This window comes from Apostichopus japonicus, chromosome 9 (genome assembly GCF_037975245.1).
Source record: "Apostichopus japonicus isolate 1M-3 chromosome 9, ASM3797524v1, whole genome shotgun sequence".
In the NCBI taxonomy this organism is placed as follows: domain Eukaryota; kingdom Metazoa; phylum Echinodermata; class Holothuroidea; order Aspidochirotida; family Stichopodidae; genus Apostichopus; species Apostichopus japonicus.
The window spans coordinates 33,864,068-33,891,172 of record NC_092569.1 but is presented as its reverse complement, the minus strand read 5'-3'; the positions used below and the strand labels follow the sequence as shown (position 1 = coordinate 33,891,172).

General features: G+C 36.9%; 3 protein-coding genes and 1 long non-coding RNA gene across 5 annotated transcripts in view; 2 read left to right on the top strand and 2 right to left on the bottom strand.

The window, feature by feature from the left end:
• The first annotated feature begins 1,073 nt into the window (after positions 1–1,073).
• Positions 1,074–10,854, top strand: LOC139973235 (uncharacterized). Its single transcript, XM_071979770.1, has 3 exons — positions 1,074–1,377; positions 3,349–5,714; positions 7,342–10,854. The coding sequence occupies exons 2-3, from the start codon at positions 3,384–3,386 to the stop codon at positions 7,465–7,467; spliced, it is 2,457 nt and encodes an 818-aa protein (XP_071835871.1). The 5' UTR covers positions 1,074–1,377; positions 3,349–3,383; the 3' UTR covers positions 7,468–10,854.
• A 4,518-nt stretch (positions 10,855–15,372) lies between these two features.
• On the top strand, positions 15,373–24,599 carry LOC139973236 (uncharacterized). The gene is made up of 3 exons (XM_071979771.1): positions 15,373–15,782; positions 16,763–18,921; positions 22,965–24,599. Exons 2-3 carry the CDS (start codon positions 16,783–16,785, stop codon positions 23,040–23,042), a joined length of 2,217 nt encoding a protein of 738 aa, XP_071835872.1. The 5' UTR covers positions 15,373–15,782; positions 16,763–16,782; the 3' UTR covers positions 23,043–24,599.
• LOC139973237 (uncharacterized) lies at positions 20,649–22,644 on the bottom strand. Its single transcript, XR_011795172.1, has 3 exons — positions 22,248–22,644; positions 21,357–21,518; positions 20,649–20,955 (listed from the first exon to the last, which is right to left on the bottom strand). It is a non-coding gene; the product is annotated as an uncharacterized lncRNA (long non-coding RNA).
• Positions 24,251–27,105, bottom strand: part of LOC139973233 (uncharacterized) — a 73,967-nt gene continuing 71,112 nt past the window's right edge. For both annotated transcript variants that reach the window (XM_071979769.1, XM_071979768.1), the window contains exon 34: positions 24,251–26,859. In XM_071979769.1, coding sequence (XP_071835870.1) covers positions 26,660–26,859 — 200 coding nt within the window. In that variant the 3' untranslated portion in view covers positions 24,251–26,659. The remainder of the gene's footprint in view (positions 26,860–27,105) is intronic.

Here is a 27,105-nt window from a genome sequence, read left to right as displayed (position 1 = left end):
AAAAATCGAAAATATTTCTGTGACGTCATCACAAATTGGTACACAACTCACCCAAAGGGGGCCCTATATGGACAAAAGTGGTGTCATAATGTGCACAAGACGTGGGGTAAAGTCATGAAAGAATGTAGTTTATATCTTAAACGGTTAAAAACCTTTGCAAAAAAATTCATAATGCTCCGCCAGTGCGTTTAGGGTTAAATAGGGGGGGGGGGGCCTTTAGAGACTTCCCAGTACTCCCCACCACCACAGTGTTACCACATCCAATATATAAGCTGGGTTTAAAGTTTGAGGTTAATAAAGATTTTTTTATCTTCTTTGTGTGTAAATGTAACTGATGGTATATTTTTTAACAAAGGGACTGCCCCGAGAAAAAAAAAAAATTTCGGGGGTGCGTTCAGAATTTGGGCATTTTACCCAAAATATTCTTATTCGTTATGAAACTATGGTCTATTAAAACCACATTTTATCCTTTTTGTATGTAAATGTAACCTGTGGTATTTTTTCCTTAAAAAATAGCACACCTCAAGAAAGAACAATCCTTTTCGGGGGTTGCGTTCAGGATTCGGGCTTTTTACCCACGATATTCTTATTCCTTGTGGAATTCTGTTCTAGAAAATCCACATGATATAAATTCTCCTTCGAGGTGATACCTACGTCGTTCATAGCCTAGTCTGATTAACATATTCCGGAAATCCAAATATTGATGATAGTGACGAATGTTTTGTAGTATGACGTCATTCTGGGTACCATGTGACGTCCGCCCTGCCCTGACCTTAGAAAAAAACAATACCTACAGAGAACAAACACAAAACAGCAAACTAACCAATCCCCTGCACACAGCTTACACCAATTAAATCAGTAAATCTTGTAAACCCACCCACCCAGCGAAACCAAAACGTCACGGCTGAAGAGCACTGCGAACTGAAAACTAGCCCCACAGATGACAGAATCTTAGCTAAAAATCATCTGGACATCCCCCACCCACCAACGCTGCCCCATTCGATTGGAAGGTGCCAAATAGTCCACAGGATTCGCAAAATATAGTTGCATGAGAAAACCAGACTTGTGACTACACCCAGTTGGGACAATTGTTTCTAAGCTGAATAGTGTCATGTTCCGCTTCAGAGCACTCGTATTGTCAGTACGAGCAGTACAAATATCATGTTTAAATCAGCTCAAGGATAGGAACCAGGTGTACAGTCAATACCAGTGCTTTGAGAGCGTGATATTGGAGTACAGTTTAGAGAGGTATTAGCATAAAAAAAAAAATCCTTACTGGCTTGTTGGATATCGAACGATGACTCTGCAGCTGCCACATTAACTATCGAAGGTTCATTTTGTACCCTTCAAACATCGAAGAGAACTAAACTTCAATCAGTAAATATATTCATATTTTGTCACTTTGTGTACTCTATTGAGTGTGTTTGTACATTACGTGTTATACGGTAGTCCTACTGCTGGTGTCATTAGTGTATAGTAAACATAGAATAGCAAAGGCAACGCATACCTAACATATTGATGCCTATCTATACTATGAGTACTCTGGAAAGTTCTTTCAGTTTTTGTGAAGTGCGATAATGTTAATGTGGGTTCAAAGGCTACAGATAGGTCTATCACACGATTGAAAACGACAGTTTAAAGTTTAATGACTGCATTGGAATCTAAAAAGGTACTGTATCATTACAACCAGACAAGGAAGTACAACCGACAATCCATATCAGGAACTGTAGCAAGCGTCATCTTGAACAGGAAGTTAAGTTGAAAAATCTGTAGGTACAGTAAATTAAACAACTTAAAAACACAGATCCTTTTAAGTTATATTCTTTACAATAGAAAGGATTAATTCATAGGGAATGATATATGTGTGCAATGGGGTATTCATACTGCTGGTTTTGTTAGTGTATAGTAAACATAGAATATCATACGCGGGCAAAATTGTGATGCTTACCTAACATACCTAACACATTGATGCTTATCAAATGTTTCTTGATCTAAATGTCAAATACATGATGCCCAGATGGCTTTCAACATTTAGCATACAATTATGATCATCTTAGTTCTCTGTGTATACTTTTCTGAAAAACGATGAAACTTTAGAGCCTACGGGGACTTACCTCATTGGACCCCCATTAGAGAGACCCTACGCCCGTATGGCCTTGCGCCTCGTGCCCCTCGTCCCGCGTCCACTCTCTCACTGTCGCCCCTGGCTCCAGCTTGAACTACCCTCAGCATACGACCATCAAATATTGTTCTGTGCGCCTCTCCCTCTCAAATCCAAATGTCTGACAACGCCCACCTTTAGTTTCATCGTGACTGCTTCGTTTTAGTGAACTGAACTAAAACTATAGTTAACTAACAACATTTTTCGTCAATTATTTTGACCTTTCTTTGAACGGACATGTAGGCTATGATAACAGCAGTGTAGCAAGTTCACCACAAACTAATAATTGATAATCGAACAGCCGGGTTCTATTGTATTGCTCTCTTGTAACTACCATGACAGCATTCACAACAAAGCACAACACATACACTCTATGGGCATGCCAGAATAAGTCTAACCTATGGAGGGGGGGGGGGGGGGGCTAGTCCTCTGTCTAACCTATGAGGACTAGTCCTCCGACATAAACACTTACTCTCTAGGCATGTCAGAATAAGTCTAACCTATGGGGACTCTTACTCCGAGGCAAAGGTTGCACCGCTTCGATTCGTTGCTGTAGGCTGGCGATCGACCAATTGATGGTGAATGGCTTGTTGTTTTGCTTCAGCTGCCAAATGTAATTGCCTTGAAAACTCTAAATAGGAATGGGTCATATAATCTAATTTTGTTGTTGATGTTTTCGACGTATCAATAATCGCCTCAACATTTGATTGGAATGTTGACCCACTGTGTAAAATTGATGCAAATGTTTCGTGACTTTCGTGACTTTTATTTTTATTGTTTTTTATTGTTACTTTCAATCTCAAGATGTTGATTGTGTCAAAGAGTAATCTTAAGAATAAAATAGCAAAGAAAGCGATATTCTTTCTCAATGCGAAGACGTACTTTTATTTTAAAACTACCGGATAAATAGCTAGGTGAAAAAGTAATGAAAACGAGATAAATAATAAAAATCCCTGTAATATTACGCTATTGATTAAGTAACCTTTTCCACATTTCTCGAAAGAACCTAAACAAGTAAACGTTGTCGCAACATATAATGATGTTTCCAGCATCAAAATGTGACAACCATTGTGGTTTTGAAGGAATAATAATTTCTGTAAGTAAACCTCTTTGTACAGGCGTCTAATTTACCACATACCTAATACTGCAAATAAACTCTCAGATGTAACTTTTCACTCACCACTCAGGTCAACCTCAAGGAGAATATATATCGAAATTCACCATGGCAACGGCAAACCCGTCGAACTTAGATGAGGAAATCTTACTTTGTTCCATTTGCCTTGATACTTTGGAAGAGCCTAAAATGTTACCATGCCTTCACCGCTTCTGTAAAAAATGTTTGTCTCAAGTTGTCAATAGGATTGCTACCAGGGATACCATTTTCAATTGCCCTACATGTCGACAACAGACAGATGTACCAGAAAGTGGAGCCGATGGATTTAAAGGTGATTTTCTCTTGGAAGCTATATTGGAAAGCCGGAAATTGGAGATCACTCTGAAAGACAAGCACAAGAAACAAATTTGCAGTTCGTGTGAGACGACCAAGCAGGTCGTGGCGATATGTCCTGATTGTGGTGGTTTCCTCTGCAATGATTGTATGTTATGCCATAAGTCGATGAAAATGTTACGACTTCATACTCATCTTGTAACGTTAAAAGATATTGAAGCAGGCACAGTAACATTTAATGCTCAAACCGTGACTTCTCTATCCAAAACACCAAAATGTCCTACTCACAAGGACATGCCTTTGCATATCAGCTGTCAAACATGCGATAAGTTGATATGCCCCGTGTGCGCTCCAATACATCATCCTGGTCACAAGTTTGAAGAAATTTCAACAGCGGCCGATAGAATGAAAGAAAAATTTCAATCCTCTACAAAAAAAATAAGGCAAAGGATAAGCAATGATGCACTGTTAACAAAAGCTTTTGAAGAACTTGAGGAAGATTACATTAAACTAGAAAGCACAGTCAACGAGTACAGTGAAGCACACAAAGACAAAATTAAGAAAGAAATGAAATCTGCTTTGAGAAGACTGAAAGAAAAGAAACTGAAGATTAAACAGAAAGCAGAAAGAAAACTCCAAATCTTCAAAACTGGCAAGGACTTTATTATGTTTGAGATTCACACTAGAAAGATGTTCTCCAAACACTTCATTGAAAAATCAAACAAATACCTAACTAATGTTCAAAGTAAAGTGGAAAATATTTGTAAAACATCTCGTGTTTTAACCGAGACTGCTGACAATTGGTCTGTTCTTTCGACAGCCCCTGAATTTCTCACAGCTTGTTCAGGGGTACGTAATGACTCACGTTCTATGAGGCAGGACCTTGCAAAGTGTTTTTGCTATTCAGATTACGAAAGCGGATCTGATGTTGAAGTTGAATGCAGTGCGAACGACGAATCTGAAGGTGAGACAGATTCCGAAAAGGGCAGTATCCCCAGCAGCGGATCTGATGTTGAAGTTGAATGCAGTACGAGCGATGAATCTGAAGGTGAGACAGATTCCGAAAAGGGCAGTATCCCCAGCGGCGAAGAAAAGGATAGCGAATTCGACGAAGATGAAATGAAAGAAACTATGTCTTCTTTTCTAGGTTTATATCGTTCTCCATTCATCGACGAAGAATGGCATCAATTGCATGTTACTAGTATCGATGAAGCAATTACTGATCTAAGAGCTTTCTCCGACAAATATATTCTAACGTTGGCGATTGCTGCCGATGGGAACGCGGAGGTATACACTTTTAATACAGAAACAGAGGACACTTTAACAACTGGTAACTATGACACACTTGAGCTTCCATTTGAGGACACAGAGGGAAAGGTTCTTATTGCAAAGATGAACCATACTATTGAAGACTCACTCGTGGCAATCATAAATAACTCGTCAGACCTATATTATATAGATAATGACGGGGAAGACGAGCGCAGTCCCTTTGAGCTAAGTACTAATCAAACAGAGGTTACATGTATCACGCAAGGGTTAGATGCACTTGAAGTAATTGTTGGCATCTGTGGCACAACGTCACTTTATCGGTGTAACCTTCAAGCCGAGGAAATATCAAATATCCCAATTAAGGTCGATGATATGGCGCATCCTGTTTCGCTCTCATCTTCTAAAGATGGAAATCTTCTCCTTTGTGATGGAAAACGTAAAGCCGTGGCGATTAATGACCTCGGCGAACAGTTATATCAGTATCACAGCCGACACGACGATGATAGACCAATGAAAATATGCGCAGATCAACAAGGCTTAGTGTACGTGTTATGGGAAAGGCTAAGTCTTAATATTCCCGATTCAAACATGGACAACATAGACGAAGATGGCAGTGACGAAAGTCAGAAGTCTTTTCCTTCCATTGGTTCATCAGAAAGCGATGAAGAGGATGAAGATGTACCCAAAGTAGTTATGCAGTATACCCAAAAAGGAACCTTTATCAGCGAGTTTACAGTTGACGTAAAGGTCACCATGATGGCACCTATTACTCCAAAGGAGGGATTTGGTGGCATAGCGGTGGCCACACCTCGCGGCGAATTAACAGCATTCTATATGGTAAGATATTAGTTAAATTAACATCGATTGTGTTTTGTAGAAATTATCAAGTCATGGTGCGCAACGCTTAGTAAAAACATACCCAACCTCTTCTCTAACGTTTGTCTAAATTACAAGATGGCATAGGCTGCGTAGGCTGGGATGCATATTGGCTACAGTGTGTGATGAAACGCCACTTTTAACTTCAAGAGGACACCATTATGAAATTACCATTTCCGTATTTATTGAATAAATTGATTTATTGGAAAAAGTGAAATTATCATTTCGATATATATATATATATATATATATATATATATATATATATATATATATATATATATATATAGTGTAAGGCTGTATTATTTTTATTATCTAGAGGTTAAAACATTTAGGCCAAGCTTTTGGTAAGGCCGCATACATCATTGCTGATTCATAAATCAATATCTTCAGCAACTAATGAAAACATTTTGCAACTTCATGATAGAACATAAAGCTGTCTTAACCATCTCTTTACATAATGTGTTGGTCATAATAGTTAACATAAAATGCAGTGGGATCACGCTAGATAGTAATATATTAGTAACACTAAAAATATTCCATGTAGCCAGGTAAATATTTAACGTAAGAAGTATACCAAGGGATATGTTTTAAGCAAATGATCTATTTTGTATTGAAAGAATAAGAATGCACGACTGTTTGGACTTTATAAAGTTACCTTATGCCACCCCTCTATCTTCAAATTATTAAGCTGTTTTAATTACTAAGCTATGCATGACCAATTGAAGCTATTTTACCTTACATTCATAAATTTCGGTAGGATTATAATTAAAGAATGAGTCGTTTTGAAAAACAAAATGCCCACTGATATTGAGTTATTTTACCCAGACACCATCTTTTCTGAGTGCTAAGGTAAATAAATGTGGTTGATTTCGAAGGAGTATGACGCAATTTGAAAATAACATCGCTAAAGCGAGGACGAACACTATAGGGGTTGTGGAGAGTGAGTAATGATGAAGTAAATATATCTTCATTGATAAATTTAGACCCTATAGCCTACTTCATGACGTATAAACCCTACGAATCTACGAGTATAGTTCCGAGTATAGAAATAGCTAGGATAAACGTCATTAGTTAAGTAATTATATACGTTTAGAAATATATAGTTCTCGTGTTCCATGATAACAAAGGTACGAATATCAAGTGCGTATTTACAAACCTGTTCATCATTTTCAACTATACATGCATTTTCTACTTGCAAATTACTTACAGAATCTTCCAAGTCAAAGGCAGTAGCCCAGCAGTTGTTCACACACGTATGCGTATGCGATGTTAAAATCACCAAATGCAGGCATTCATTAAATAATATATTTTATTAATCGATTACACATTTGCAATTAAATCTCGCACATTTAGTAGAGAGTTGCTTAAACTGTTGTAATATTCGTTTGGATCACAGAGAATTGCTCTACTCTATTAATTGATCTAATAAGCCTTTACATGAGAGCGACTCCTGTTACCATCATTTCGAAGGTGAGATAGATAGCAATAAGCATGAGGACAAAATTTTGATACTTTAAGTAGAAAAATATGCAGATATGTGGGTTTTTTTAAGTATCATTTTGTTGCTTTTTCTTTTATTTAACAGAATGCCCGTGGTATAAACCTGAGTAGATTTGTGCAAGACAAAGAAGACACTCTGAAATGTGAAGATTCTCAAAAAGAAACAGCCTCAGCAAAGGTTGACGATAAAGACGTGACTGTTAAAGTTTAGGACGTTATTGAATGCCGATGACCTACCTTACGAGTTCAACCTGGTTAGCCCTCGCTTGGTATATGCCCGGAAAGAAAAACGTGATCAACGATGTTTACAAATCTTTCTTTCTTATCTTACTCATTATACTCATTTGTGAAGTATGTTTTTGCTGCAGCTGCTTCATTAGCAAAGATTCGGAAAACAACGTTGGTTATTTCGTAGATCACGTGACACCCGGAAATCATCGTCTTTTATGGGGGTGTATACCAAGCAAGGACTAATCAGGTTGAACTCGTCATGAATGACACGGAGAAGGGGTAAGCATAATGATGTAAAAGACTATAAAAACCTTTTAAAAAACTATATAAATCATTTATAAAATAGTGAAGAGACACTTCATACAAAATGCACTACTAACTGCTTGTTATTTTGTTTTTTCGGTTGCTGACAATGTAACACCTATATGGATGGACATATATTCTGTTATAAATAACTGTTTATTGGTAATTTCATCTCAATTTCTTGTCCATAACTGAAGAACTGGCTGATTGACTATAACTTATTTTCATTGACTAAACCGTCGATTCTCCCTAGGAATAGATAGCAGTAAGTGGTCTTGGATACAATAACGACAAATGCATGGTCTTCAAAACTGAAAATCTGAATTCTTCTTTCTTTATCCTTGAAACCTGATACCGTTGGAATGTGTTCCTCACTTTCAATGTTCTTTGTAATTATAATTTCATTAATTCATTACACACCGTCTGACATCTTTAACTCTGCCGTTCCCAAATGATGTAGATACCACCAAATTTGATAAATTCATATCTTAGCCACACAATAATGTTGTGAGGACATATATATTTAGATTTAGAGTAGTCTGGTTTGTATTATGTGGATATAGTTGTGTGTTAAGTATTTTGTGTTTGTATAGGTCCTTTTCAGTAGCAACTGGTCATAAATGTAACACATGTTAAGAAATTGTAACACACATCAGTTATATCTGATGAACAGGTACTCACAATTTACCAGTTTTAACTGATAAAGCCATGAGAATCGAGTGTTTAATCCAATGTTATTCCCTTTCAAGTACTATTAAATGTTACAAAGTAGCATGTTTATGATGTTGATATGAAGAGGCCTCAAAACAAATTTGTTGCAGGGACAAAGTTTAACTTTAATAGAGGTATATAAACGTATGTATACGTTTTTATTGTTATCAATTTTCATGATAAACGATATCATAAACCGTTTGTTGTTTTTATGAGGAGAGTAGAGTTCACACATATATTTTGATACTCCTCCATTTTTTTTTCATCAAACTACGTAGTTTATATATGTGAAGCACCATTGGAATAAGCCATGTAAGGTAACTTAGATCATCTCGGTTCATTTATTTATCACTTTAATGTTGCATGACATTAATGTTTAATACAATAGCAAACATGACTTTTGAGACCATACACGTTTCGTTCCTAAAGATTTATGTAACGTATACAAATGGTTTGTACGTTAGACTAAGTATAGCCCATCGGGTTAACTACAGATGAGCTGCATGTTTTGTTTGTTTTTTATTTAAATTGTATAAGAATACAACTCGGACTGGCAGCATGTGTTTTAATTATAATAATTTGATGCTTAAAGTAATCCTTAAAGTAATCCTTGAAATCAAACGAGTCATCATGAGATATAAATATTACGCCAAACTTATTTTAACCAAAAGAGATTCATTTTATTTCATGAAGACGAATTGCGGACTAAAATAATGTACCCTGTTGTTAATCCTTAACAATAGGGTTATTAAAAAGTGCAACTTTGTTGTAAAATTAAGGGCAACAAAATTACTTAATGAAAACACATATAGAGACCGGAATTTGTAGCACGTAATACACAGGGGTTCCACCTTTGCAAACGGTTTCATTGTTGTTTGGATCTCAAATCAAAGTCTGATTGTACCACTCCTCGAACTATGCGTCACCTTAGATTTCCCCCTCTCCCTAACCCTTTCTTGTTTTCTACCCCCCTCCCCCCTCCATTAACATGGATATATTATACGCTCAGAACTGTATAGTACACAAGTTTTCATGTTGACATTAAAAATGCATCCTTTGTATTTTAAGAGAGGGCTTTCACTCCTTCGTTTTGTTACAGAATCAAAACATGATATGATCCCACTAACCAATACCTAAAACTTGAAATAAATATGTTCGGACAAACACAGATACGACCTTTAGAAAAATTATAATTGTGAGGTTTTTATTCTACCTGTAATAATAACGGTAGAGTGCAATGAAGGTGTATTGGGAAGTGAGTTTAATCAAACCAAATCGTAGAGATCCAATATGAAACTACATGAACTGAAGTGCACATTAGAGGGCAATCGTCCTTGGGAAACACTTTTTAGAATCTCTCTCTTATTACGTTTCTTATTTGCGAATTTTTTTGCGTACATGTCAATAAAAATGTAAGAGAGAATATCAGTTGAAAATGACTTATTATTTTAAAGATAATGTTCTCTTGAGGTCTAAAGCACAGTAAATGCTTTTTCAGCTGGAGAGCGGAGCTACAGTTTCTTGAAATTCATTGGTTTCCCCGTCTTAAAATAGCACATGGCCTTGGACATATGGTAATTTCTCGTATTACGTTTCTTTTTTTGCGTTTTCTTTTCTTTTGGAAATTTTATAATATCTTGTATATGTCAATAAAAATGTTACAGAGAATATCAGTTGAAAATGACTTATTATTTTGATGATTATGTTCTCTTGAGGTTTATTCCACAGTAAGTGCTTTTTCAGCTGGAGGGCGGGGCTACAGTTTCTTTAAATTCATTGGTTTCCCAGTCTTAAAATAGCACATGGCCTTTGGACATATGGTAATTTCTCGTATTACGTTTCTTTTTTTGCGCTTTTCTTTTCTTTTGGAAATTTTATAATATCTTGTATATGTCAATAAAAATGTTAGAGAGAATATCAGTTGAAAATGACTTATTATTTTGATGATTATGTTCTCTTGAGGTTTATTCCACAGTAAGTGCTTTTTCAGCTGGAGGGCGGGGCTACAGTTTCTTTAAATTCATTGGTTTCCCAGTCTTTAAATAGCACATGGCCTTTGAAATATGGTAATTTGGGTACCATCTGGTTGCAGACTTTCGTTCTAATTACTTATATACATATTATGCTAAGCTATCCAGAATCAAATATTGTGACATTACAAAGGCCTTATCTTTATTTCTATAAGTTGGATGTTGCAAGATTTACCGCCTGGAAAGTTATACAAATGAGGGCGGGCCATCAATACACGGAAAAGTTCGGAAGAGCTTGAAAACAGTCTCGCCCACCAGCCGTTGTTATAATAATCAGCGCAGAGAGAAGTCCAACGGTCATTGTCAAGACCTCTTGTTGAGAAAGCCATTCCTCTATTGACAAAGCATCGTAACCTGTCATGAAAATAAACACTATTGATAACAGAGATTTGTAACTATCACGCCAACTTTCTACTAGGCATTGATGATTGTGGAAATCATCATTCACGTACGAGCCAGCCAGCCTCCTTCATCTATAGTGTTGTTACGGTTAACAGCAAATGGTTCCATAGATCTAGACTGTCGGGTTGTATGTGGTAGACCCCGTCAGACGATTCCTCGTCACATTGTTCAAAGACATCCTTACAATATCCCGCATATTCAGGTTGTTGTTAAAAGAAATACAAGGCATCTGCGAGGAGCGCAGACAGCAATTAATTGTCGAATTGTTTCATTCGACTTTCTTGCGCAGTCTGCATGTTTCGTCCGTATTGGTTTAGTTTAATAAAACAATAACAACCTCATTTAAAAAAAAGTATAGTTGCTTGTTAAAGTCTACCGCATTCGCAACAATCAGTTAGTCCTGTTCTCCTATGATTCAACAATCTTTCGATCAACTTGAAATCTTATACTTCCGTGGCTTCATTCAGGCGACAACTGAAAAATAGCAATAAAAACCTTTTTATATTATTGGATCCGTTGCAAGGGGTGGGAGTTGGTGGTGGTGGGGGTAGTGTTATAGGTCTTATTTGGTAAAGTCATCCATTTTTTTTATGGGGGTAATTCTTTGATAGGTGTTAAGGTTATCTAGTGTCTGTGATGGGATTACTCTTCGATTAAACCCAAAAGGGTTTCTTGGTTTACTTCCTTTCATTTTTTTTAATTATTTGCAGTTATATTGTCTTGCTCATCTTGTTATACTATGGGATGAAACAAATAAATAAATAAAAAATAAATAAATAAAAAAAATTCTACAGCGCCTCACTCTCCGAACCTCGACAGAATGGAATCCTGTACTAACCTTACCATCACTGGCATTATAAATTCATAAACATGTTCCCTTATAGCTGAAACAGAATTCCGCTCATTCCTTGTAGAAAACTCGTTGTTTCTCTGTAAGTCCTATATGAGAAGAAAGTTAAAGATTACAACGATTACAAGAATAAGTGCACATCTTAACTTACAGCTGACCATTGATTACTAACAAAGGAAAAATTTCAGTGAATTAAGATTTCCATTCGAATTTGACCTTTGGCCTCTGGCTTCTGTCTGCGAGATACAATGGTTTATTTGGAGTACTTACCCACCAAGGTTGAAGATCGGCCTAGCCGTTTAGGAGTTTTTGACACATAATTGGACACACACATTGACACACCGCCCACTTACACAAACAGGTTTTGACCCCCCCCCCACACACACAGTCATGCAATTTCGGTCACCATGGGTAACCCCCCCCCGAGAGAGAATACTCAGGAAAATTAAAATATTACCCACGGCAACTGTTGCTATGGCAACTGAAATAACTTTATATGTCAAAACTGGCAAAGGAACTACAATATCCCGTTGGGAGCGATGAGAAGTGGACTGTCTGTACCAAGTCAGAATAGCAGTACTAATCTAGAAATGTCGCATACTATAACTAGGTGCTGGTCGCCATAATTCCAGAACAAACATTTACTGACAGGGGCACAACAGTGCACAACTAACACACTGACTACTTCAACAATGCATAATTACTGACTTAGACTACTGGTTGCCTTGGCAACTAACTAACTCGAGCTAACTCAAACAATAAGCTGCAAAGCAGAGACTACATGTGATCACCTAGCCTATCCACTATATCTAGTCAGAGACAATAGTTATCACCAAGCCTATCCACTATATCTGGTATGTGATTACCAAGCCTATCCGCTATATCTGGTCAGATGTAATCTGCACCAATTAATGGGATGACTTATAGAGCTAAAGACATGCAAAGGCCTTTGCTAACATTTTAACGAGACGACCTCATTGGTTCCTCAGGTCACATAATACACGATTAATCGACATGTCTACTGACATGTGGCTACAACTCTATCAGCATACCAGTTCACGAAAAGTTTGGCAATTCCGGTCACCATGGCAACTAGTAAAACGTGTAACATTGCATCGTGGGATCTAAACATAGTTCGAATAGGCGCCACTTAGTATCAACCATATAACAATCATGAGTGCGTTACAGTAATAGGGGGGTAATGCTCTACAGTATCATAACAATACATAAGCCTAATAAAACCAATAAATATCCCAAATGTGGGTTTTCGTTTGATCAACAACAACCTAAACTTATACTTACGATACTATTACATAATCTCAATGTAGGTCACATCATAACGCTACACACATATCTTGTCCTGGTTGAGGTAGGGTATTATAAATGCCGTAATCAACCCTATAAACATAGTATTAACCAACAGTAAAAATGAAGCAATATTTAAGTAGATTACAAAAAATAAAGACTTCACAAGTAGATAGAACAAAATAAAACGCTTTAAGTAATAGATACAACCTGTTTGCATTCTGCCATCACAGGAGATCACTTACATAAATAGAAACTTACACAGTGGACTGCTATTCTGTGTGCATATTGCCATCACAAAATTACCATGTATACACGTTCACAACTAAAATACACAAGGAATGCACTTCGAAAATGACAAGATTATGGAAAGGTCTGGGGCAAAATTAAAATATGAATTCTTACCTGTTTAGAAATTAATATAATTAATTTCAGTATTCTTCTGGCTCAAAGTTTGAGAAATTATTCATCCCAGTACAGTACCACACCAGATCTTACCGTAAGCTCGGCTACACAATCTCCAGGGAGTGGACAAAACTTGTTCCTAGAACTTTTCACTTCTTCTACCAAAGATTACACAGAACATGAAATAACGTAGATTACTGTTAGGCTAACACTAAACGAGAGGATAAAACAAAAACCTAAACCATTAATATTGGATTCGTAAGGGAAACCAAGGTTAAGTAACATATGTCTCCCATGGTTGCAACCTAGTTGTAACTTATGACGCTTGCCAGAGATCACAACCGGGACATGTGTGCTCCTCTTTAGCAGACCTATACACCAATTCTCCTTAAACCAAAAGAAATGGACAATTGTCATTCATTGGAATCTGGGAACATAACTATGCAAGGAACAACAACTAATGGGAAATAATAGAAGTACTACACCTGCATCTTGTACGTATCAATTTTAGTATTGATTAATTTAAGGATAGTTATTACAGATTACTTCTATTTTACAATGGCGTGTGTGTGCAACCGATACACACAGAGAACACAGTAACTCGAGGCTTCTAATATTAATAGTATTAATGTTAGTTTTATACCTCGTACAGTACGAAGAGGATCGTGCTGATAAATCGTACCATACATGATGATGCATTTGCTAGGATTACACATATCCTCAGTTCTTACCGTAGTCCTATAACACATGCTACCGATTTATCAGCACGTTTCAGTATTTTTTACTGTGGTACTAAACTGTAAGATTTTATCTCTGTATGAATCGGGTGGCGGTGTTTGTGTTTGTGTCAAAGCCCGTTAATAAATATCCTTCATAGTTCACATCTTTCACTGCGTGAATGACGCACTACTATTCACACATCATGAACACCTTCAAACAAAAGGTCTTAGGTCAACTGATTCAAACTGGTTGTGAACTTCCACTCTAAAGGCCCGGTCACACTATACCGAGTTTTTATCGGAATACTATCCGATTTTCCCGGAGGATTCGAAACAGCCTGTTTTCCGTTCGGGTCTTCTAGCCACAGTGATAAAGGACCTGATTTGCTATCTGTTGAGCCATTCCGATGTGGAATAGCCCTCTCCTAACTTTTGATATTGACTCCGTTTCCTTTTATCGGTTAGCTATCCGATTTCTCTTCTGATTTTTATCCTTTTTCGATGTGACGTCACTTCAGAATGTAGTCAGTTCTAGAACCCCTCAGATTTGAAGTAGGCATTCGAATATTCCACTGCATTCATTACATTCACTACCACAAACCTCACTCTTCGGCCTAAAATCGGAAAAATCGGACCGTATTCCGATAAAATATCGCTGTAGTGTGACCGGGCCTTAAGTATAACGTTCCATACATTCCGGCATACAATGGGCTACACGATGTCAGCATTTCTTATTGAACACACATCGTTCCCTTTCCATACAAATCCCTTGTCATACTGTGAAGCTACCCTACACAGTCTATAATATCATATTCCATATAACCGACACCTGTTTACAACGTTCTGACATTATGTACTGGAGGATATAAGCAAGCATACAACCACATAGTTAACCTCCCATGTAGCCATTTGTATACAATCGTGGGGGTTACGTGCTTGGAAACAATTTACAATAGAGCTGTATCAAGCCATACAGTTTGCTTATCGAGCCTCGACCGCAATCGTCTGAACTTGATATGCCAATAGATGAAGCTACTCAACTTTAGCTCATCATTACGTCAGTTAAGGCGGTATATTTTCACTCCTATAAAAAATATACAATTATATACACGAACTGTCAACAATCTTCACATATGGAGATAATACGTGTTACATTCTCGTCATGTCCACATTCTATCATTTCATTGAAGTAGGAAACAGCCTTACGGGGATGCACGTAGCAAATCTCTTGTGACATTTTTCCACACGCTCAAATAGTTTTATAACGCTATCGCGTGATTTTATATACCATTGGTTCTATTTAGGGCTTAGCACGATGTGTCCCATTGTAGTACCGTAACCAATTATGGCAGTCTAACAATTGGCAGTTGAAGTGTAAATAACCCTCTTGTTTGCTGGGGTAATGAACTGTGAGCGTACTGTTGGATTTTACTGCACCCTTTTTATTATAACATCTTTTGGGACATAGGAAACATATTTGCAATATACCGCACAACACCTACAGCTTCACCAAAGCGTCGGTGAACATTGGACGAGTTGGAACGATTGTGTTTCTAAAAGTTGATCGCAGGTAACGTTTCATCAAGTTTGATATCGTATTTTTCAACACACAGATTGAAATAGGCCTTATTACGAATGCCACTAATTAAGGTAATATATTTAGAGGTCTGTCTACATGTTTGGAGTCTAGATAGAGTGATGGACAACGGTTTAAGTCACTCGTATTATGATTAGCAGATGATGCACATTTAATAGTACTCCAAACATTATGTATAGTTCCTTAAAATCATTCGTTTATTTCAAATATTTTCATATTTAACTTTAGGTACTAAACCACCTTCACGTTCATACTATCGAGTATGTTCCTATAGGCTGTGTTTAGTCTACTTGGTATATAGGCATATGGTACGGCTCAATGAAGTTGTAAGGCTTACGGCAATTTCATGACAAAATATCTCAGTGTTCATATGTTACGTTCACTAACTGCCGTTAATTGAGGAAAACTCTGCATTGGAAGTACGCATACTTGTCTCTATGGATATTTCAATAACTAGCATATCGCTAAATGGTTGTCTTTAGTGGTATTGATAGAGACAGTGAAGCTGTCACCTAGTTTCGTTCAGAATGATTGTCGATTGTTTTTTACTCTTATTTCTTTCCGGACAGGGCTAATCTTCATTCCGTTCCTTCCTTGTCATTCCTTTTTTTACTCTTACCGGTTTGTAGATACTATGAATAACTTCAGTTTCATCTTAAAGGGAAATCTCAACAAACTATCAATTTGTTGCTTTTATTATATACAGTAAATACACCGACCTTTATTAAGGTCTGAAAAGAATGTATGCCACATAATTCAGTTTAAAATTTACATTATGTTAACTTCTAAGATCTCCTTATTATTGTAAACATTAAACCTATTTTTAATTTAAAACAGCCCCACCCAACCACATCCCCTTCCCCTCCCACACCCATCCCCTCTCCACATACTCCTTCTATTTCGCTCTTGATTCTACGGATATTAATGTATGTTCCTTTAAACTAACTGTACAGATCCAAATTTTGCTTTCGTGATGGCAGCAAAGTCTATGAGTAACTTGGACACAGACATTATGAACTGCGGCATATGCCATGATATGTTACATGAACCGAAGTCACTGCCTTGTCTTCACTCCTTCTGTAAGAAATGTCTCGCAGATGCTATCCATAATAATAGTATGGGATGCAAAGTGATCAATTGTCCAACCTGTCATCGGGTTTCAACTGTACCAAAAGGTGGGATACAGGATATGAAGAACGATACTCTTTTGGAAGTGATTTTAGAGAGACGGACAACAAATCAAGGCGGTCAAGGGAATGACAAAAGGAAAGCATGTAGTTTGTGTATGGAAAATGTAGAGATAGTCGCAACCTGCCTCGATTGTGGAGACCTCGTCTGCAACAACTGCCTGAAAAAATATACATCTATGGCAAAGAACGCAGGTCAGGGTGGCTGTTTGGTTGATATAAATGAAACTGGAAGTTACATTAACGTGGATCTAGGCGCGATGTCCATGCTTGAAACCCAAAACGTAGTAGACAAGGATAAGGATATTAAGACTATGTCTTGTCAAAACCGCGACGGTACTCAGATTCACACTCAGCTACAAGACGTCGTGACGATGGCCAAGAGAGAGAGGGAGAAACTTGCATCATGTATTCAACAATGGGTAACACTTATTGACACTAAATTTGAATACGAAATGTTTGCTGCCGAATATGTTCCAGATTACTCCACTCTAGAAACTATAGTAGAAGAGTACGCTGATAACATGGAGCAAAGTATTATAAATACAAACGAATCTGTTTTGAATTTGCCAAATCAAGCCACAAGCAATGTCAAACAGAAGTCGGAGAAGAAAGTTGAAGACATCAGAAGAGCAAAAGCTTCAATAATGTCTGAGATTGTAACTGTTAAGGCATTCTCTGAGCAGTATATTGACAACCTTTTCACCAAACTGAAAGAAATGCAGACCAAGTCCAAGAGACTGAGCGAAATCGTTCGTTATTTTTTAAATGATGCGGATGATTTGGCATTCCTTAAGGTTGCCTCCGAACTTAACTCTGTATGTGAGGTGATTCACAGTGAAGTACTTTTAACGGAGAAGGAGTTTCATCTAGAAGTAGATTCTGACGAGGATACCGATCAGGAGGAGGAAGAGGAGGAAGAATGGACATTCCAGGGACTGCGACTTTCCCCATTCAGTGGCATCTACTGGAAACGTAGGGACGACATTAGCTCATCTAATGACTTTGATATCTCGTCAGCTCTGCATATTTGGGATATACATACTCCCCTTGTCGACAAAAAGTTTGTAGTTAAACGGTATCAGCATCAGGAAGATCGGCGTTTTCGATTTGCAGTCCTGGAAATGAATAGAACCGCTGATCTAGATAATGACCGTTCTCTGTTTCCTACGATGACTGAAACTTCTCCAGATTCGATTACTGGGGATATGTATAAAATGCTCTCACTTGGGTCTTTACTGGCGACTGTGTCTTCTAAGCCTGGGAACGATGACAACCTTATGAACCAAATCAAATGCTTCAAAATCACATCATCGGAACACATTGGCAGCTGTGTCGCGCAGGGTTTCTCTGACGATGAAATCATTGTTGGTGTTTTTGATAGTCTGAAGCTTTATAAATGCAACCTCAAGTCAGCAGAAATATCTACTATCCAAGCCAAAGTCAACGAATTAAAACCACCTGTTTCTCTGGCATCTAATAAGGGTGGTATCATTCTCCTATGTGACGCAAACAACAAAGCCGTAGCAATTGATATTTATGGTGAACTTATGTACGAATACTTTAGCAGGCACATACACGACAAGCCCCTTCACATCACAGCAGATAGACAAGGGTTTGTCTATGTGTTGTGGGAAATTGGACATGCTGGTGATACCACTCTTGAAGATGAAATGAATGACTGCCGTCAACTTGACACCGACAGAATGAATGATGAAGATGCTTTTATTGATGAATATGATTGGGAGGCAAGAGGTAGTAACAAAAGGAAAGTAGTTATGCAGTATACCCCAAAAGGAAAGTTCATCAGTGAATTTGAAGTTAATGGAAATGTACAAAAGATGGCGACTGTCCCTTTTGGTGTAGATAACACCGAAGGTATATCTTGTGCAGGTCCATATGGCGTTTCTGATGTGTTTCACATGGTAAGTATTTTGTTACGATGATTGATTTAAACAGAAGGTCGTGTCATGTCATGCACTGTAAAAACACTTGGGTCATTTTTTGACCCAAATTTGACCCAGCAACTTAGTGGAATCTCCACCAGCCCAGGTTTGGGTCAATTTGACCAAGGATCTGTGTCATTTGACATCTGACCTAAAACTGGGTTATTTTGACCCATACGCTACTTTGACCCATATGCTACTTTGACCCAGCTTTTGACCCAGTGGTTAGTGCAATCTCCACCAGCCCAGCAGATTGGGTCAAAAAAATTGACCACGTAAATGGGTCAAAGCTGAATTTACATTTGCAGTTGCAGGAAGGCTATAAAAGAAATGACATAAGTCTTTGATTTCTAAAGATAAATTAATTTATTCAAATCACAAAGTGGTGTTACAATAAAGCATGCAACTTCTTCTATTTCACATATAATTATCGATATTCATTTTGTTTTATTCCAACTAGAACATCATAGTAACACTAAAAATCAGAGTAATGTGATACCCATAAAACTAAACAAACAATGAACACAAGAACATAGGCTAAGTCTAATGTACCAACTGAGAATCATTGGAAACTAAGCAATGTTCCTTAAAATCCTGACATACTTAACTAAAATAACTGATCATTTATTCATGTGCACAAATTTTAGTTCACTGAGGAATATGTTCTGTACTACTTGAAAGACTTTAATTGTTGATCTCACAGCTAGGTTTGCTGCAGTGTTTGTAATATTAAGTTAATCAAGACTGGAGCATGCACTCACTCTCTACTTGTATCCTTAGTCACTGTAGTAATTTGATTATTAGCTAGCATTTCTAATTGTTTTTAAAGAATATAAATAAACAACATTCCATAGTTATCAATTGTATAAAATGTTAGGTATACAAAGAAGACATGTAGTACATCAATGGTGGCTGTAAGAAATCAAATATTTTGGAAAGCTCAATGTTTGGTGGGGGCTTTGTCAATGTCAAAAGTCAAAGACAATATCAAACATATTTTGCACTGGGTTGGTGGGGCAAGACAAACCCTATGGCCAGCTGCCAATTAATAAAATCTTGCAAGCATATCCCAAAGGTGATAATTTCCTCAGTAGTTCTTGTACCAAAACATCATTAGATTTGAATGAGGAAAAGCTGTTTATAACATACAGTACATGAGTTATAATCACTCAAAAGTCCTCAATAAATGGAAACACTGTGAATAAATATTTTTGCACCACCAATATGTTACAATATGTATTAAATTTTCAGTTGCTCAGGCAAAAAATGTACATCAGTCATGCTTTTGGCTAGTTGTGCATGTATGATGTATGGTTGGAACACTAGTTTTGCACCACTGTTTGTGAGGCAGTTCTGCTTCTTTAGTCCCTCTAAACTTAACGATAACAAATACCAAATGAAACCTTGTTCAAGGTAATATAACATGCAGACATAAATAGAAAACAACTTTGTCACATTATGTAAATTAAAAACCTCATGTAATCATCCCATCATGTTAATGACCATGAACAAAGTGTTAACCTAATGTTGCACTGCCCAAGGTTTACAGGAGATATGTTCATATCCCTTATATGTGTTTTGAGAAAATTATACGATAAAAGGTTACAATGTATAAAAAAAAGAAAGAAATAAATCATATTAAACACTACTTTTGACAAAGTTGTTTACATACCTTTTTTTCTCTTACTGACTACTTAAAAAAGCACCTAGGCTTCTTACTGAAGGAGATGTCGAAACCTTTCCTTTCCCTTCACTAAGCTTAAAGAGGAATTTGTGTATAAATTCCCAGGTTGTTTGACACTGGCAGGGGTAGGATATGTCAAACAAGTACAATGATTTGAAACAAATATCAAAAGCTGCAATCAAATCTGTTGCTGGCAGAGCAACCCCTTCGATGATCACAAATGACTGAGTCGGATACCTTCTATCACCAAATGCAAGGACGAATGGCTGCTTTCGAGTTCTATCTTGCTTAAGCTCATCTTCCATGAATTGAGAAAGATTGGTCCCAACCTTTGGAAGAAAGAAAATAAATTGCTGCTTTCAATGCACACTTAATTCTGTTGTCACTAATTTAAATAATTAGCAAATCTTTTCACTTGAATCATTACCATAGCAGATTTAAGATTCTGTTGACCTCAAATGACCTTGGACCTCCATGAAAAAATAGAGGGATCATCTACTCGCAAAGGGCTACCTACATACTAAGTTTAAGGTTCAAGCAACTTAACTTGGCACCTGACTGTTATAAGTGAAAAATCATCATGACATTTTATGCGATTTAATTACATACCAGTAGGAATGACTGAGGATGTAGGAATATCAGTTACTTAGCCTACACAGTTAAAAAAATTTACCCTTATCCCTTACTGAGTATATTGTATGTAGACTGTTCAAGATAATGGTATTAGTACCTTTTGGATCTGTTTTTATGTTGCACTTTACAGGTGTAGGCTTCTTTACTTCTTTCGGTGTTGCTTCTTGTTTCTTAAAGGCATGGGATCGTTTTCGGGCAATCTTTCCTCAAGATAGTCTGTAGCAGGATGTTTCCAATGGGCTTTTGTGTACCATGCTACCTATAGTCCACAGATAAAAATAGGACATATATAGTTAACTTCAATTGTTCAATTACACCGACTATAGTCTTGGCAAAGACTGTTTGTTGGAGTATATCATATTTTACTGCAGTGGCATAACCAGTAGGGGAAAAGCCCCCAATTGGTCACCCCATCCACCCCAAATTGACATACAAGTAAATTAGTAAGATAGAAATGATGAACCATTTTACATCTTGTCCACCCCTTAAATACAAGAATTTTATCCCTCCCCTTACACCCCTTCCCCATATCTTGTCCCCCTCCCATTGCACAGACTCCTTGCTACCCTTCAGCTCTCCCCCACCCCACCCCCACTAAAAAGTCTGATTATGCTACTGTTTTACTACATTTAATAGCACACTGTTAACTCTCTGTTCAGCAAGATAGCTATTAACAAGTAACATTATACTAGTCTTAGCCTCTAACGTTATATTTAGTTAAACTTACGTAGTGAGGTTAGGCCTATGCTTTATCAAAGACCAAACGTTAGGTCTAACATTACAGCTATCTATGTATCACTATCAGTATCACTGTATCAGGGTAATAATGGCCTTGTCTGAACCACGGTTCTCGCAGCACTAATAACATGTTACTTAGGCCTAGCCTATCATCATATCTACAATGGCATACTATAATATAGTATTTAACTAATAAACGTTGCGAGCACCTGTGGCCTGAACTAGTCAGCATACTTTGGCGTATATTTACCTTTGAATATTGGTATTTACATTGGCAAACCCCAGTCATCAAGGGTGGAACTAACAAACGTGTCCATTTTCAGAGCCCATCAAAGTTTTTGATTCAACTTAGACTGCCTTCTTGGTCCTGAATTTACGTATGGTTTGTAGATTTGTGTGACGGTGTTCAGCTGTCGTCTACGAAAGGCGTCATGCAAAAACGCTGATAGTGGTCACATGACATAACTTATCCAATGAGAAAAGTCTTTGAGAGTGACCCAGTGCAAAAAGTCAAACTTTCATCGAGCTATTTCACAATTTCAAACAATCTTGCGTAATAACTCAACCAATACGACCCATTTCTGGGTAAAGTATGGCTGACTCAGCAGATGGGTCACACAAAATGACCCAGGTGTTTTTACAGTGTGTGCAGTTAATGGAAAGGGTTGACTGATCAGGTGGCATATGAATCTTGTCTATGATTTCTAATCTTTTAGCCACCGGAGTTGCTTTTTATTGTTAGTTTTTTTTGTGCACATTAAAACGCACACAATTAATTGATGGCTAAATTTAACTTCACAATCATTGATGTGATTGATTCATTTACTTTGTGTCTTGACAAAGATGTTTTGTATACTTTTCCCCCCAACACATAATAAATTAAAACCAACCAATTGCGTTTGATAAGGAAAATACCTTCCAGAAACATGACACACATCCTCTCTTTCTCTTTTTCTTTCGTGAACAGAACGGTTACGGTGAAATGCTTACTAAATTTGTGCTGGAGAGAGAGACCGCCGAGGAATGTGTGGAAACAAAAATTTGAGAAGTACATGCAGACAGTGCCGAATTAGGTTGTGTTTCATAGTTACATGCTACATTACCTATCAACATTTAAAATGAATAGGTGTATTTACATTAAATAACGAAAGAAAAACATGTCAAAATGAATATGAAGGAACAATTCAATTTACGATGACTTATTAAAAGACATCGTTTAAAATGATTGCGAAAACTGACGATCTTACCAGTATTACAGTATGGTATTGAGATAAATTAATGATTAATTCTTTGATTGAAATGATCATCTTCTTTGTCTTTCAACGGGGAATTATTATTAACGATGGAAGACAACTTCGAGGGGTAGTTATATAGTGACATTCATTTGATGGAACTGAAAACTTCTACCCATAATCTGGGATAGCATTAAGATAAAAACTAAAAAACATCGTGTGCCTTCAAATATTTCGTATGATAATGATGTCCTCATTATGGTCAGCTACAAATCAAGGAAAACGTTTTCCCTCAACGGCTATAAAGTTTGTCAATAGGTGTATGTACCCACGTTACTAGACAAATCGGCCAGACGTGCCGTTTTCACGTTAAAACAACAACGACTATGCGGATCTTATAAAAGTAAGTTGTCGAAAGTTTAAATTCGAATTATTTTCCACTCAGCAAACTAATTGCTTGTTAATCGTAATCTACAAATTGTGGTGTGGCGATTAAAATATAAAGGTCAGGGATGTGATGGAGGTTGAGAGATGGCAATGGGGAGAGATGGCGAATTAGGGAAGCTGGTTTATAAGGCCGTTTGTGAGAACGGAATCCTTCGTTTGAAATGTTGTTATAGGAATTTTGAAGTGTCAATATTACTCATTCTGTACAGTGTGATTATGATGTGAGCGGACCATTGCATATTTCAGATAGAATGAGGTATGGGGATAAATGGAAAGGGAGATGCTTGTTGAGAGATAAAGATTGTGACGAAAAAAAAGCAAGAAACGGAAAGTAAGAACGAAACGCATGACGGTTAGAAGGAAACGAGTGGAGGGTAGAATGAAAGAAATGAGGATGGAAGAAGAAGATTGGTGATTGGAAGAACGAATAACAGAGAAATGAGTGGACATTTTGGAAGGGAAGATGGATTTTAAATTTACTGGATTTCCAAAAGTTCACAAAAGTAACCATTTCCTTCACATAATAGCCCAAACATGTAGAACACAACTTAAATAATGATAAAACTAATAAAAATCGAAGTGGCTATTTTATTCTTTAATTTATTAAAAAAGATACTGGATCAGCGATTAAACTGTTAATGCATATTTACTGAACTAGTCTGCGCTACGATATTACATCTACGAGTAAACTAAATTTAAAAAGCAAGCGTATTAAAATCCGACTGCTTATGGTAAGAAACTTAATGATACAAACCATCTGGTTCTGCGCATCCAGTTATAAAAAGACACATCAAATTTGAAGCTTATGAAAAAAATATGAAAATATATTAATTTTTGTACAATCAGACAAAATTGCAGCATATGAGTATTCATTTTATGTCATTAATCCTTGCTTTCATCTTATAAAAAACAAAAAAAAACAACACTTGTTAGATAAACTTAATAGGAAGCATCAATGTGGCTAACTAAATAAGGTTATTCTTACTTTGCGACACAAATGTATACTTTGATAGTACGTCCCCAACAAACTTGTTTTCCGTGAACAATTTATTCAAAAGCAGTTGAAGATATATTCAGTTTATTTAGCAATAGATGTGTTTCTTTTGAGGAGAAAGAGCGATGTTTAAGAATGGGAAACGAAATATTCTGCAAAATATTGCATATACCTCCCTTTATTCGGGATACCTTGAGGTTGCATCATTTAACTAAAACGTACATAACTTATAGTAATTTCATCAAGTGCAAAAGTGAAATAAAAAATGCCAACTACCGGACACACTTTAAGCGGTTGGGAACTAATCTTGGTTATTCGTTATATAAATAAGTTCCATCTTTGTAAGTCTTAATTAAACAGCAGATATAATTTATTATATTCCTTCAGCGATAAATGAATTCTAAGCATGATTTTACGTAATAAGACTGAGTCTGATGTTTTTTCTTTTATGTAACATAGTTTGGAATAAAGGTTTACGTTTCTTGCCCGTCACACTCGCTGATTTTTCACAAATCAACTGAAGGTGAGCCTGTTTTCTAATTTTCGATTATTACTCCTATAATAGAAATATCCAAAATTAAGCACTGACGATGTGGATTCAAAGCTCTATTGGAAAGATTCATCTAAATAATCAGTCGGGCAGGATCAAATAAACTCCACTATTCTCCCTCTTCAGGGTATGGTGACGTTTGGTTTTTAAATTTCGAACAACGTTTTGTAGAATAAAATTCAATTTATACATTTTCAAGTTGACTCATCGTGAAAAAGAAGCTTACATAAAAAACATTTTGAGCCAAAAGTTATCAACATCCAATTTACGTGTCAGTATGCTTCCGAAAAACATATCATGATTGCATGTTTTTTTTTGATAAACTAAATAGAATTTTTTATAGTTGTATAGTCTTGTAGTTGTATATGAAGTTTTTTTTTTATAGTTGTATAGTCTTGTAGTTGAATATGAAGTCGGCAGATGTGAGAATAAGTTCACCAGTCAACCATATATATCATGAGTTACCACTTCAGAAATAATTCATGTAGTGTTCATAACTGAAAAATGATGATTTCGCATCGAAATATCATTAAATGATATTGTTCACATGGACGTCAACTATAATTTCACAATTTTACATTTTAACTGCAAGCTTTGCTTTTAGCAAGTCTCTAAGAGGCTTGCATATAAGCACAGAGGTATTACGATGAATGGGTTAGCTGTGCTTATGGATGTGCGTCATTTAAAAATTATAAGGTGGTATCCCTTTAAAGGCAACCACGTGGTTAATGAGACTGAGTCTCCATAATGATGTAATCAAAACTTAAAATAAAATGCCATTCCACGGAATGATACATATACAGTTACGATGAAGTTTCACTTCATTGATTACGCTATGGAATAAATTATGCAATCAGATATATAGCATGCTGTCTCGTGTCGTGCAATCCATTAACATACACTCTTTGTCGAGTCCGCGACGACAGGTACATTAGGTGTTCACCTCACAAAATAAATTGCGGGGTATCACTTCATCAATGGTGCAGTCAGATACATCTTGAAGTTTCACATCATCTATTTTGAAATGGCATACATATTGAGGCTCCAGCTTACAAACAAATTGAGGTTTAGCTCCATCATAATTTGAAATTAGGAACAGTTTGAGGTTCCCTTGTTACAAGGTTGCAATGATATACGACATGTGGTTTCACCTCGCAAAAAATATATGAAGTTTAGTCTAATAAAAGACGCCATCAAGAACATCATGATGATAATATTAAACTTGGTTGTTAATGTCGTTTAGTATTGATGATAAGGAACAGAGTGAAATAACTACCATTTTGGTCTGCGGAATAAGCCACCCTCCCTGTCATTGTGAACCCCTCCCAATCCTTCACACACCCACACAGCTTGTGAAAAGAATTACGGTACTTTTTAAAGGTAGCATTATTACTTGGAATATTTGACTTCCCTAGTGACTCGATCGTTATTTCATATATTTAACGTCGAGTACGTGGACCCTTGTTGACATATTGAGGTGGTGGAGCAATGACAGGGTAGTGTATTGGGCAGGATCTGCAATACCCTTGAGGACCTGTCAAACCACGAGGCCCGGGAGGCCCAGCATTACCCTGCGGACCTTGTCCACCTCTCTCACCCTCTGCACCGGGTGTGCCGACTCCATTAATACCAGGTGGACCTGTCGAGAAGAGAATGTTAAAAAAAAAGGAGATGAAATTGCTCTTATCCTCTGAACCTCTTCTGTAACAAACATTCCCTGTAATGCTGATTCCAACTTCAATAAGGAAGGAAGAATAACTTGAGTGGTCAAGAGGTAGAACGACGGACCGGATTGTGTGATAATAAGAGATATAGGCAAGTAAGATGGAGAACATTAGGATATGGGCACTATATTTATATTTCAAAATTTTCACCAGCATGGAAC